Here is a 14,572-nt window from a genome sequence, read left to right as displayed (position 1 = left end):
TACTCATATCTATCACCAAAAAAATCAACAGCTCATAACTCTTTACCAGCCTTATAAGATAACAGCCACAATAATACCTTACTTAGGTATAAAATAAAACAAAAAGTTGAATGAAACAGGTCCTAATTAATGGAAAGTGATTCAAAAGTACGAATGAATGGTCACCCTAACCATAACGTCTCTCACAACAGTATAAACGTCATCCGTCATCTTGACAACTTCGGTCTTGTCGTAAAGTATTTAGAAAACTACCAATATTTTTTATGAAATGATTATTCATACAAATACCAAATATTTAATTAAAATTACATGTTTATAATGATTTATTATAAATTTGTTTTTGAAAATGATATGATATACAGTAGTCTATGAGTTAATTTAATATTTTTGTTGCATAGCTCTCTTCGTACAAAATCTACTAAAGTTTACACAACTAAATCCTGGCAATTGTTAGAAAGAGAGGAAGGGCTCTGTGGTAACCCTCTCTATCGGCTCGCGGCCTCTTTCACTTCAAATATAAATCTTAAGGTGAATTCGTTAGGTCTATTTTTGTTTGCATCATTTTGGTGAGTGCGCATTCCTGTTGTATTATTACTTCCATGCATAAAAGTGACAGACATTTGAGTGATGTTTGTCATTGTCATTGTCAAAGTGACATAACATGTTTTTTTGTTGTTCATGTTTTAGAAGTAAAAGCGCGTTTAATTATTATGCCACATCGTGATGTCACGAATGATAATTTAGATTTTTATGTTTTTCTCTGAAATAAATCAATAGAAAAATCGGAAACATTTTTTTTGTGAATATTAGAGCCATATCTCTAAATGGTTTTCGAATTTCAACTGTATAAAATTTTGAAATGTTGTCAATTAAAAAAAAAAGAAGTTATTTTCTACATTCTATGGTGACTCTATGGTTTAAAAGCTACTATTTACTAGTTGCCCAAGACAAGACGGTTGGCTAACCCAAATTAGTACTTATGATTCCAACTATCCGATACAAAATACCAATGTCGGGTTTCGATAAAATATTCGCATACAAAATTTTAACAAGATGGCGGCCGGTGGGTATTGAAGCCCATACCAACTATGACGTCATTATTCGACCCCAACCGAACATACACAATATGAATAGTGTCAAAATTTGCTTTTTGATAGTAAGATCACGGTGAAGAGACTTATCAACGAGATAGAAAATAGCCCAGCTGTATTATGTATGATAAATATCCATCGTTGGAATAACCGTTGGCGTTCGTTGGGCGTTCGTTGGCCCGGTGTGTACGCAGCTTAATTCAAATTGTCAAAATTGACAGATGACAGATGTCACAAATGCAATAGGAAATAGGGATGTCGAAAGTGCAAAAAAATATCGATATTTCGATATATCGATATTTTTTTTTATATCGTTACTGAAATCGATATATCGAAAAAAAAATATCGATATATCGATATATCGGTAGCTTTATAGGAATAAATTCTTGTGAAATCAAATGATATGGAATTATTAAAAAACACTATTTTTTAACTGTCACTTTGTGCCAATGTCGTGTATTTACACTCTCGCTCGGTACACGGTTGCGAGCTAGTATCGCCGCATTGCGTTGTGACGCCAACAAAAGGGTATTGTTAATGAAAAAATATCGATTTTGATATATTTTCGATACTTGATTATTTATATCGATGTATCGATATATCGGTTTACAATATATCGTCGGAAAATATCGATATATTTTTAAAAATATATCGATATATCGATACATCGATATTATTTCGCCATCCCTAATAGGAAAATCGGAAATGGGTGGCTGTTCGAATAAATTGTAAAATTAATTTTTGCGAACTCTCCTACAACAATATCATCGGACTATTTTTGGTTTGATTCAATACAGGTATTACAAGTTCTTCTAGAAGTGCAACAGCTTGTTTTTTGACATTCATCGCTAAAAACGGTGAGAAAAGCATTGCTTTTTGTGACTAATCGTCGACCAATCTCCACGGCAACTAGTGCTTTCAGAAAAGCTGAGCTTTCTACGAATCTATATTTTTTTTATTTATATCACTCTACAGATATGAAACATTACATGCTTAAGGTCGTAACAATATCCTTAATTTTGTGTTTACATTATTTTTTAAATTATAGCGTGTTAAACATCTTCTTTTATATATTTTTAGACGTCTGTGCCTGGATCGCATGTGATGTCCGACGGCGACCCATCTCTCGAAGACGATCTTCCATTGCCATTGCTCGAACAAGTTGAGGAAAATGTGTTTACTCCCAGAATAACAACTCCAATATACGCGGGAAGTGTGAAGCTGCACCACAGGAGATCGGACATCATAGAAACGGAATCATTAATATCTGACGCACAGAGGAATGAGCTGGCACTCCAGGAAATATTCACCGGCGATGGAAATGGAACGTTTCATGAGGTTAGTAATAGTGTATTCTGATTTTTTAATACAAACTTATAAACAGTGCATGAGCTAAGTTTAGTGGGACTGGTGGGAGTGTAATATAAAAATAATATGGGGTATATTATAGGTTAAATTGGTTTTGTTTTCAGTTATTGGGTAGGTCATTGGGTAATTTTTCACCATTATTATTATGATACCATGTGATATTGAAAACAGTTGTTTTGTAAATGTGCCTGAAATAAATGACCAGATAATTAATCTAGATAGTTCCCAAGATATTTTAGTTCAGTTATATTTGAATCAAATGCAAAACAAGTGATTTTAAAAGTGACATTTAAGATGGGTTCCTCTCATCTCGCCTGTTGTTCAAAACTCATTTTGCATAACTTGTATGGCCTAAGGTCAAAGTTAAATCCATTTTTTTTAATAAACTTGTATTACCTGCTTATGCCATAATATTATTAGGCTATTAAAAATTTGGCCATAGCATTATTAGGCTGAACAAGATTATGCGATAAGATTTTAGGTCTTGATTTAGGCAAATAAATCTTAGGTCATAAAGGTATCACCATTTAAGAACACAATTTTGATTTCAAATTGTGTTATATTTCCAGACACCAGTCATCATCAACATTTTTCAGTTGAAAAGTTTTGCATCTTCTTTATAGTTCAAATAGTTACAGACACCGTAGCATCTGTTACTATTTGAACTATAATTATTTTAATTAATGAATTATCAAATAATCTTACAACATATTAGCAGGTGTCCCATAAGTTAACGTAATCCTGAATCCTGTAAGAGTGATTGAAATCAAAATTAATAAAATTCTACAAATGAAATTTGGATATAGAACTTTGCAAATACCTATTTGTTTCGGTTTTACTTACAAATATTTGTAACTTTTTTTTAATTCGAAATTTTCCCAATCATTTATTAGATTGACAATTTCTATCACCCCCCTAACAGGATTACGTTAACTTATGTACAAGGTATGTTATTATGACCTTTCATGCTCACAAAAATATAGTGGCCCTGTTTTGTTAACTGAAGAGTGATTTTTCAAAAGGGCTTATTTCCATTTTATTTTTTGCTATGAAAGCCATCACCCAATTAACTAGGAATTAAGCTATTATAAGACCTTAGTCGAAAATCCAAAAAATATTTTTACTTGGAAATAAGCCCCTTCAAAAAATCACTCCTCAACTGCTGATAAAAGGACAAAGGTGATATACAAAGCTTGTGTATATGTGAGTGTGTGTATCTAACATCTATAAAAGCTTATGTGATGGTACCACTAGGTACCCCACTGAGAATCATGCTGAGACCAAGACATACCACTTATAGCTTACAAAACAAGTATAAAATACAAAAGCATCTATTTAAACTCATATATACCTAACTGGCAAGACCACATTATGTTTTTTCAATTGAATAGACATAAACAAAGAAAGCTGCATTTCTTTGTTGTGATTTAATAGCTTCTTAATTTTGAACCATTTGAAACATATTATTCAATGAAATCAAAACAATAACTTGTGCATTTTTTATGTTATGTATTTTATATACTTATAAACAAACCAACTGTGCATTTACAGTATTATATACAGTTTTACAAATTAGATATATGTTTAGTTAGATCAACGAGTCATGGGTAATTTTATTACCATTATATTCCAAGGCCTTTGAATTAGATTATAGAGTAGCTACTGTTATAAGGAAAAGTTAAAATTGGATTGGTTTCTTAAAATGACAATGTTTTTTCTAGAAGTAACACCCCATGTACAAACACCTAAATGCTTAGTGACAGACGCTAGTCCTTCTCTTTGTTAGTTACCAACAGGATAAAAATAAAATACTTTCAAAATAATTTTGTGGACCCATATAGTAGAAATACCTATTTTGGAGCTAGTGAACTAGAAGATCAGGATTTCCCCGAAGTATAATAACGTTAAAGGTGTACCCTTATTGTTAATTGATTTAATTCATGGAATGAACTAATGGTATTGACCCATGGCATAATTCATGTTAATATGTATTAGTAATTACCATTTGTTATTAATGAGTAATTTAACTAATAACTTCTAGTTCAACTGATCACTGTAATTACTTAAAAGATAGCTTATCTACTACATTAGCTAATGTAATAGGGTGTTCGCTATATGAGGCACAAATTTTAGCCACAGACTTCGAATATGTGATTATTTTGCTGCTTTTTCTTACAATAATATCAGAATACATCAGGATAACATTTTCTAAGTGAAATTCCCGTAGCCAGGTTATCTCTTTCATGTCATTTTTTTAAATAATTTTCGACCGCATTTAATAAACCCAAGGTGCCTGCGCTGTGACAAATAGTTGCGAGTTCATTACGCTAATGGCGTTTGTTAATCGCCAAGGGGCATATTACTTATTTATGTTAGTTACTTGCCACATTTTAATTAAGTATTTTGTTATATTAACTAAGTATTTACTTAATTATATTCAACGTTTGCTCGTAAGAATACTAAAGTGAAAAAATATAGGACCTTGGAATGCGGGAGTAGAACCCAGTCCCTTCAGTGCTTTTAACAAAAACATTAGGTATGTATTTTTTGTATTTATACTATCCATATCCATAATGCTGATCTCTTCAATAAAAGCTGCCTAAAACCTATAAGTACACCTGAACCACGGATACGAATCGTAGTACAATAAATACCAACAATTACAATGACCTACAATTCTAACAATCTTATCAAAAACTGAAGATAAAAAACCTAAAAGAGATGGTAAAAAATATCAACGCAGTCTATCTGGAGCCAATGATCTCTGCAAACAGATGAATCAGGCAGCTCGCCCATACAAGGCCGTTGAGCGCCGACACAGCCAGACGTGCCACAGGAAAACTTATAAAACTACCGTCTTTATTCATTAACACAATACTTCGCACAGCTTTTTATGGATAAGTTTCTAATAGACACATTCTGCTATACTTTGTATGGCTCCGGACTGTCGAGGCTAGGCAAATATCAGCCTAAAGTGAAGTGTAATGAAAAGTGCTCTCATAATCAAGTATGACTCAAGTTTGTTCTGGTTCATCATTTCATTATTATGGTGGTTTAGTGTCTCATAATCGGACAAATAGGGTTAAAGCAGTGTAAACAGTTTTAAATAGCAACTTAGCAATGTAGTTGTATAGAAAGAAATGTTAAAGGTATCTATTTGTTAATGGTTTCTAGAAGATATTCGATTTGAAGGTGATTAGATAATGATTACACTGTTTTTTGGCCATGGAAATAAGTTAATTAATTGGGTACGTAACTGTGCCCAAGTTGTTTTACGGAAGCCGGATGGGAACAGCCCTCTGGCATGAGTTTGTTTGCTCAGAGTCATCCAAACAAATATAGTAAGATCATAATTTGCATCACTTATGATGTGTCTTTAAATACAAAACATCGATACTTATGTATGCAAAATGCTACTTCTTATTTACATAATATATTGTATACGTACACATTACACATACATGGAGTCGTCTAGTCTCATCAATCATCTCAGTATCACCTTGCATTTAACCCAATCTTACGACATCGACACAAGCGATAAGAACAGATATAGTGTATTGTATGTGCTACCTATTATATTATAAAGAAATTGATATTTATAGCCAAGATGAAACAGGGCCCTTCGTACATTGGTAACTTTTATAGGTGCATTTTATTTATGCAGCACTATACATCAACGATGTTACTGTGTATTATAATTTTCATAGAAAGTTTTTTTATAATGTGGTTATGAATGAAATCATGCAGGTCCAAGAGGTGTCAAGAGCTGTAAAATGTCTTATTATGTGCCTAATGCTGTGTTGAAGCCAGTCTAACGTTTTAAGATTACTGAAGTTAGAAAATAGTCCATAGCTTGCGCATTCATAACCACCTTATGAATCGCGCATACCTTATCTGAATAGGGGTAATGAATAACTTATATATACCTACCTCGCATGTGTTCCTAACCATATCCTGGTGGTGATCAGGCGGAGAAGGAGGCTCAGGGGAGGATGGGGGACCTGCAGGCCATGTCGGTCCTCAGTACGTACAACGACAACTTGTCACAGGATATGAACACTGACAGGTGAGTTTAGTGGACTGCTGCTAGAGCTTAGGCGCAGGCACACTTTGCATGTATTGGTCAAGCTTAAGTGGGAAATATAGGTGTAGACTATGCACAATTGTACACCCGAGTTAAAAAATTGCACCTTTAAATTAACCCTTCATGTTAAAAAAATAACAATAATACAAAGTTTTGACTATTAGGTAGGTACATAGAGTCCCTCCTGTCTGTACCGCGTCATATGTATTGTTATTGAGTAATTATAACGAAGTTACGCCTATGTATTACATAAACAATGCAATTCACACGATCAACGAGTTTTGAAGTGAGGGGGATACCAGAGGTCATAGGTGCTGTGTGTCGACCAATTAATTACTCATACAATTACTTGTCACGAATGTAATCCCTGATTTGCAAACCAATACATAACTATTTATTTACGGATATATACACATGAGTTTATATCCATCTTGCAAACGTTAGTCAAATACACATTACATAATAATTATATTACTGTACTTATTATGATTCTATGTATTACCTACGCTACGTACTAAAGTATATATTTTTTTTTAATATATGATTCGACGATCAAAGCGTACCTTATCGTAATTAGCACAAAAGCTCTATAAAACAGATTTAAATTGCTATAAGTTTCCCATTAGGTACCGTGTGTGTGTGTGACTAAGATTTAGCTTAACTTATGTTTCAGTGTTTTTGGGTTCTGCATGTCATTGTGTTTGTTTTAATTGATTTGATAAATGTTTTTGTAGTATGAATGACTAATAGTTTTAATCAAAGAATTACTAACAATTAATAGGTTGGTGGTTTTATAATACATAGGTACATAATGGGTATACCTACAAATAGTGTATTTACGATACAGTCAGCTCCATAAATTTTAGGCTAATCCCTATACTTCGACCAGCGTCCAATGGATCCAAAACGTATATTTTGAAAACCAAAAAAAATACTTTACATGTTTGTGTAGCTGACTGTAAACAAGTACATAACTGTATGCAAGATATAATTTAAATAATAACTTGAGGTAGGTGTAGGTAACATGTAACATGTTTTTTGTGTTATTTCAGTGTTGATTTACAGAATACAAACCAATAATAACTCCCTATACCCTATTATCTTCTATACAGTTTCCATTCCAAAATTGCACCCCTTGTATGTTACCCATTAGAACGCAACTTACACACCGAGCTTTGAACCCTTAACCCAATAACATGAGTGCAATAACCCGTTTCCAGAGACAACGGTAGCGAGGCGTCGACGCGGCCGGCCGAGGAGTTCACGTGTGGGGACGCCAGGACCCTGCCTGATGTCGCATCCGGTAATGGGAAGCCGAACCATTGCCAGTGAGTGCATCTTCATCATCATCATCATCATCAGTAAATAATCATGCACTGCTGGACATAGGCCTTTCCACAACACTCGGTCCTCGGCCTTCGTCATTATGCCACCACCGGCAACACGCCTAAGGTGGTCGGTCCATCACCATCATGATCGTAAAATATTATATTTACCCTTTATGGCGACAAAGTATAAATTCCGCTCTAGAATTTAACTTTACTTAGTTGTAACAATAGCTCTACTAGTGCTACGCCTGACCATGGAATACTAATAACTTTCTCATTTGGACCTCATCCGACTCCATCTTTCTCATCTTCGTCTTGTGCAAAAATTGTAACTAAATTGCAATATAGATGTTCCTTATACTTAAATACGTTCCGCGCACTCTAGGGAGACAATGACTGAAGTTAATCTGACTGGCTATTCCATTCACCAATATGCTAAAAAGAAAAAAATCCTGTTGTGCTTGCGTGTGCGAATCAGAAATCAGGATTTTGCAAGTCGTCTCATAGTGGAGGGCATCCTCTGAGGGATGGACTAGTTTAAATATAAAAAGCTTGTCTTCTCTAAATAAAAAAAAACTCATCTTTGTCACCGGCTCTTATACATAATATTACCATTCCTATCGGTGAGCTGCATGTTTTTGATATAAGTAGCATCTACTTATGATGGTCAATAATGAAATTGCTGTGCGTCTTTTAGTTCAATTACTTGGACTTCCAAGTGATTCACTGTATACTAACAACCACATGCTGAGGAAAACCAGTTTGACAGAACATTTTCTATACTTAGAATGAAATAAAGATAAGTCTGTGAGTACTTACGAACACTACTCCGAGATTCACACCAGCTAATTATTAGGTCATTCGCACGTCACGGGTCAGCTAAATGTCCATCAATCTTATGTCTTATTGCTTTGATATAAGAATCAGTTTCCCTCGTTCTCTGCATGTATGTGATGGTCAAAGAGTGTATCATTGTAGACATATCTCATTGTATATCTATTATCAGCAATTGTTTGGCTCATTTGTTGATTGTATGTACGCATTGTTCCAAACTTCATGTTTATGTATGTAAAAAGTGTCGTTATAAAAATGAGTCATGAGTCTGAGTATTGGTGCGATCTAGAACCGCACTTTAAAATCTATCTCGCTCTGTCAGAAGCAGCCTGTTAGAAATAAAAATATATTATTAATGATTTCGCACTTAAATATTGGATATCACTTATCTACTTCTACAGAAATATTCTTAGAGAGTTATAAGTTACAATCGGGATTTGTGGGTAACACACGGATTATATTATTATTTATTAGATTTTTTGTTCTTTGTGACGTTAATTATCCTAGCAGGAAGTTAAGTTAAATTTATGTAACGTTGTATAAGTACTCGAATTTAAGTAAAAACAATGCCTCATAATTACAGCACTAATGGCGCTTAACATTGTTACCATTGGACTAGTTTTTAGTGCCTCAGTCATTCGTGTCTAATTAAATAAAATTGTCGCTGTGTGTTGTTAATGTTAGGGTAGGTAAGTGTTTAGTACAGTGGAACCTTAATAAAAGAAAATGCAAGGGACCATTTTTCTTTACCATTTCTTTTCATTTCTTTAAATGGGTTATAGAGGAGAGTCCATCCAATCCTGTCAATTGAACCCTATAATGCCTTATCCCCATGTATATATCAGGAGTCAGACATTATCCCCCTATATATTTCAGGAGTCACTTCCCATGCAGCTAATTAATTATTAAGTTCAATTCTAAATACTCAACAGAACTCTTCTCCCCCCCAGGATAGTGATGGGCGGGATCCGCAACAACCCGTCCCTGAGCTTCAAAGATGGCGTCCGCTCCATAGACTTCGTGCTGGTGTGGGAGGCGTTGTTCGACGACGCCAACACGCCGGCGGCCATCGAGCACCGCCGCGTGTTCGAGATGAACCTGGAGAAGGATGGGTTACAGCTGGAGAGAGAGGCGCCGGAGGGACTGCACGGGCTCAATTTTGTTAAGGTTAGTTTGGTTCGGGGGGCACTCTTCAAATCGACGAACGAACCTACTAGAATTATTTTGTCACATTGTATTAAGCGTGTGGATTGCGTGTCAATTCTTGTTCATTCTTTCGTCGGTGTAGAGAGTGTTTGCTTCCTTATACCTACTACATAGGAAGGAGCAGTTTGAAGCGTCTGGACCCGGACACACGTCTGTGTCGCTGCGCAGTATTCAAGCATTTGCACTGAAAAACTGTGAAAACTATAGAAGATTTCTACCATATGACGCGACGTCGTTCGTTCCTTTCGTAGAATGTGTCAAAATCACGTGACATGAAATCTTCCTGCGTTTTTATATTTACACATTTTACATCAGACTTTTATAAAATATGGGTTGTGTGGAAAAGTTTAAAGCTTGCTCTCTTACCTTCACGATGACTATTTTCAGTAGAGTATGCGTATTTATCTTGGGTTTTTATTTTTCAGATTCATGTTCCTTTACAAGTGTTAAGAGACTACAGTGAGATATTGAAACTTCGGATGCCAATGAAGGTAAAATTTACTTACGTATTAATATTTTTATACAATATAATATTATAAATACTAAGCGATAGACCCCAGCTTCAGCTTTATATTTGAAAGTCCCGCAAACTGATATGGTATTATATTAAATGTTTTTTAGTGGCGTAATTATTTATGTTATTAACAATTGATGGGATTATTATTATGCTGGTTAAATTCGAGTATAAATCTTAACATAACAAATATCGATCCCAAAACTGCTGTAGTTTTAAATGTGTTAGTAGGTGGACAAATACTGTTTTTAATGTTCACAAAAGATAATAAGGCATGGCCTAGATGTCGTAGAGCTGTGGATTGGCATGTCGAGCTGTGTCACGAATTGATGATTTTGAATGTTTGTAGTAAAGCTGTCTCTATCTCATTTCTTATTTCTTTAATTATATATCTATGAAAAAGAAACCTAGTGTCACATAGCCTTCAGGATAGATTTGTTTCAATTGTATGCCATGTAAATAATGTAAGTTATGTGTAGAAAAGCAAGAGAATCCATTATCAAAAATTTTAAATGTCATAGGAAAACATGGGGAAAAGCAAAGGTGGAAAATTAAATACAATTCTGAGTGCTGCCATGTGCAAACTGAAGGTACGCATACACTGAGCGAGCATGGTCATTGGTCAACGCTTCAGGGCACGTGGTGTCGCGCTACCACCATCCAAGGCAAAGTGGCCTGCATCCATATAAAAGTTATGCCACTTTCAAAGAACCTAAAATGGTGGTGGTTTCGTGACGTTGGGTTGGCTCACAGTCAGGCTGGCATGCCTTACACAGTTCGAGCAGTGAACAGTAAACGGAAAACTCTCACGGGAGTCGCCATCTAGCGGTATACGCGCAGAATTACCGCAGAGCTCTACTAATTCACTTTTCACTGTTCGGACGGTGAGAATAACTCCCAGTGACAGTTAGGGTGAGGCTCCATTGGCGCGTTGCATAGCGTCGTACCAATGGCATGGTTATAAAAATAGATGGTAGCGACGACACAACGCACTAATGGGGCCCGCGCTTAGTCCACTAAACTAAACTAAAAAAAATAAAATAGTTAGCTACTGACTGTGACCCTAGTCCACACGTGCCCTTAGCTACACTAACATGTATGCTACTAATGCTGTCGTGATAGCCCGTGCTTGCGGAATGGATCTGTGGTTCTCTCTGTTGTCTGTGTGAAAATAATACTCCTTCTAAATAATTGGTCGTTTTGTTGTTGTACTTATTATTCGTAAATACTGGTAAGAAGCCAACTGTCTTGTATTTTATGTGTATTTTTTTAATAATATGAGATATTTAATGGGTAAAGAAAGATTCTATTATAATATTGCTTGGTGGCGGATTCAAGCACTGAAATTCAAATATGGATCCATGCTTTATTTGATAAATTATAGGACATAGTTACTGTCTATCTACAGATTTTTATCAAGGAACGTCGTTTCATGTTTTAGAAATCACACTAAAATATCACTGCTGCATGCAATGACATTTTTTTCAGTCATTCAAATATTTATTATATTTATTAGATATTAGGTTACATACTTTCTCTCTTTATGTACCTAACTAGTTCACAATTTTCTAAAGGAATTATGTAAAAAAACACACAGTACCTGATACCTATCTATGTTGATTACTAACTGTAACATCATCATATACATATAAGAACTAGTATTTTCATTAAATATACATAAGTACCGCACCTTATTAATAGGTTTCGGAATCACGATATGTTCAAAACTACCATTTCACTCAATATTTGTAACATTACTTTTTGTTATTAATCCTTTTATCCTTCGTCAGTTTTCAGCAATAAAAGAAGATGATAAAGGGTCAAATTTCATTCAAGATTTCTGGGATGGCATCATGCAGAAGATAAGAATAGACCCAAAGATATTCCCTGAGAGAAAGAGTAGACTCACTGCCATATTTTCTAAGGATAAGGAATATTTGTGAGTATATTTAAGTGCCTTTTTCTCCAAGTTACATTCGGGCATCTTCATTCAGCCCAAACCAGCTCTCTCTATCCAGTGTACGCCACCACGGCTTTTTCATAATATTATCTAAGAATTAGAAATTATCATTCGAGTCGGACAAGCGAGTCGTTCGTTACACGCAATGTATTCGTTTTGCTTATACATCACCTGTATTCCATACCGTAGACTTAGCATAGTTGCTAATACTATACATACCCCTCTGCTGCTTATGTTTCTAGCACTTAAACTATTTTCAAACATAGCCATCTCCCGAGGGACGCCACAGTTCGGCCAGCAACTATTTACTACATATTTATTAGTACCTAACTCATGAACACATGCTCAGCTGATGCCTTTTTGACTCTCTGGACGCAACTTATTGTATTATTGTTTGGAATTGTATTATTTTCCGTATCATGTTATTGTTGCTATCAGCGTGTCAAATAAACATTTCTTCATCTCACCCAGATTCGACACGACCTCCGAGTGTTTCTGGACGCCGTCGATCCGCTCCCGCATCGTTCAGTTCATCCTGGACCGCAAGAAGTTCACGGAGAGCGAGCACGACGACTTCTCGTTCGGCGTCGCGCGCCTCATCTCCAACTGCACGTACAGCGCCGCCTACCCGCTGCACGATGTGAGTAGGGTGCTTACGTTAGGGTGAGGCCCCATTGGTGCAGTTCATCCTGGACCGCAAGAAGTTCACGGAGAGCGAGCACGACGACTTCTCGTTCGGCGTCGCGCGCCTCATCTCCAACTGCACGTACAGCGCCGCCTACCCGCTGCACGATGTGAGTAGCGCTCTCACGTTAGGGTGAGGCCCCATTGGTGCAGTTCATCCTGGACCGCAAGAAGTTCACGGAGAGCGAGCACGACGACTTCTCGTTCGGCGTCGCGCGCCTCATCTCCAACTGCACGTACAGCGCCGCCTACCCGCTGCACGATGTGAGTAGCGCTCTCACGTTAGGGTGAGGCCCCATTGCTGCAGTTCATCCTGGACCGCAAGAAGTTCACGGAGAGCGAGCACGACGACTTCTCGTTCGGCGTCGCGCGGCTCATCTCCAACTGCACGTACAGCGCCGCCTACCCGCTGCACGATGTGAGTAGCGCTCTCACGTTAGGGTGAGGCCCCATTGGTGCAGTTCGTCCTGGACCGCAAGAAGTTCACGGAGAGCGAGCACGACGACTTCTCGTTCGGCGTCGCGCGCCTCATCTCCAACTGCACGTACAGCGCCGCCTACCCGCTGCACGATGTGAGTAGCGCTCTCACGTTAGGGTGAGGCCCCATTGGTGCAGTTCGTCCTGGACCGCAAGAAGTTCACGGAGAGCGAGCACGACGACTTCTCGTTCGGCGTCGCGCGCCTCATCTCCAACTGCACGTACAGCGCCGCCTACCCGCTGCACGATGTGAGTAGCGCTCTCACGTTAGGGTGAGGCCCCATTGCTGCAGTTCATCCTGGACTTCTCGTTCGGCGTCGCGCGCCTCATCTCCAACTGCACGTACAGCGCCGCCTACCCGCTGCACGATGTGAGTAGCGCTCTCACGTTAGGGTGAGGCCCCATTGGTGCAGTTCATCCTGGACTTCTCGTTCGGCGTCGCGCGCCTCATCTCCAACTGCACGTACAGCGCCGCCTACCCGCTGCACGATGTGAGTAGCATTCTTTCATGAGCAAAACAATACTTTTTATTTTTTTTATAGTTTAAGTATATATTTTTCCACTGCCCTCCCCTTTAATATTCCACTCATCCCGATCCAATGCGGCTACCTCCGAATGCGGGAAATATTTGACGAGGTCGTCCCGCCATCTCCGCTTCGGCCTGCCTGTCCGACGGCGCCCGTCGCCCGGCACCCACTCAACTTGGTTAACGTTAATCATTCTTCACGCTTTCTCTCGAAGCCAATGTCATCGAAGCAAAAAAAACCTTTAAAACATCTTGACATGCTCGCCATGCGCCCCGTTCTACATAAATATATTATTATGGTACCAAACGACTGTATGTCCCAATTTTTTCTTTAGTATGTTTAAGTTTAACCTTACTTTTACCATTCTCAAAAGAAAGTTTTTATAAGTGTTTATGTGTTTATATAGCTCCTAAACAACTTCACCGATTATCATTTTGTCGACATGGTGCAGATTTGTTTCATAGTTTAGTGTGTACCTATAATATTAATTTCTATTATC

General features: G+C 37.3%; 1 protein-coding gene across 1 annotated transcript in view; it reads left to right on the top strand.

Annotated features, from left to right (window-relative positions):
- The first annotated feature begins 1,954 nt into the window (after positions 1-1,954).
- LOC119691210 (anoctamin-1) overlaps positions 1,955-14,572 on the top strand; it is a 36,343-nt gene continuing 23,725 nt past the window's right edge. Inside the window, exons 1-9 of the mRNA XM_048625741.1 lie at positions 1,955-2,089; positions 2,172-2,429; positions 6,428-6,525; positions 7,764-7,871; positions 9,656-9,872; positions 10,337-10,402; positions 10,947-11,015; positions 12,216-12,364; positions 12,857-13,025. Coding sequence (XP_048481698.1) covers positions 2,069-2,089; positions 2,172-2,429; positions 6,428-6,525; positions 7,764-7,871; positions 9,656-9,872; positions 10,337-10,402; positions 10,947-11,015; positions 12,216-12,364; positions 12,857-13,025 — 1,155 coding nt within the window. The 5' untranslated portion in view covers positions 1,955-2,068. The remainder of the gene's footprint in view (positions 2,090-2,171; positions 2,430-6,427; positions 6,526-7,763; positions 7,872-9,655; positions 9,873-10,336; positions 10,403-10,946; positions 11,016-12,215; positions 12,365-12,856; positions 13,026-14,572) is intronic.

The sequence above is a fragment of the Plutella xylostella genome, chromosome 15 (assembly GCF_932276165.1).
Source record: "Plutella xylostella chromosome 15, ilPluXylo3.1, whole genome shotgun sequence".
In the NCBI taxonomy this organism is placed as follows: Eukaryota; Metazoa; Arthropoda; class Insecta; order Lepidoptera; family Plutellidae; genus Plutella; species Plutella xylostella.
Note: the sequence above shows the minus strand (reverse complement) of the source record. Positions and strands in the feature narration are given on the sequence as shown.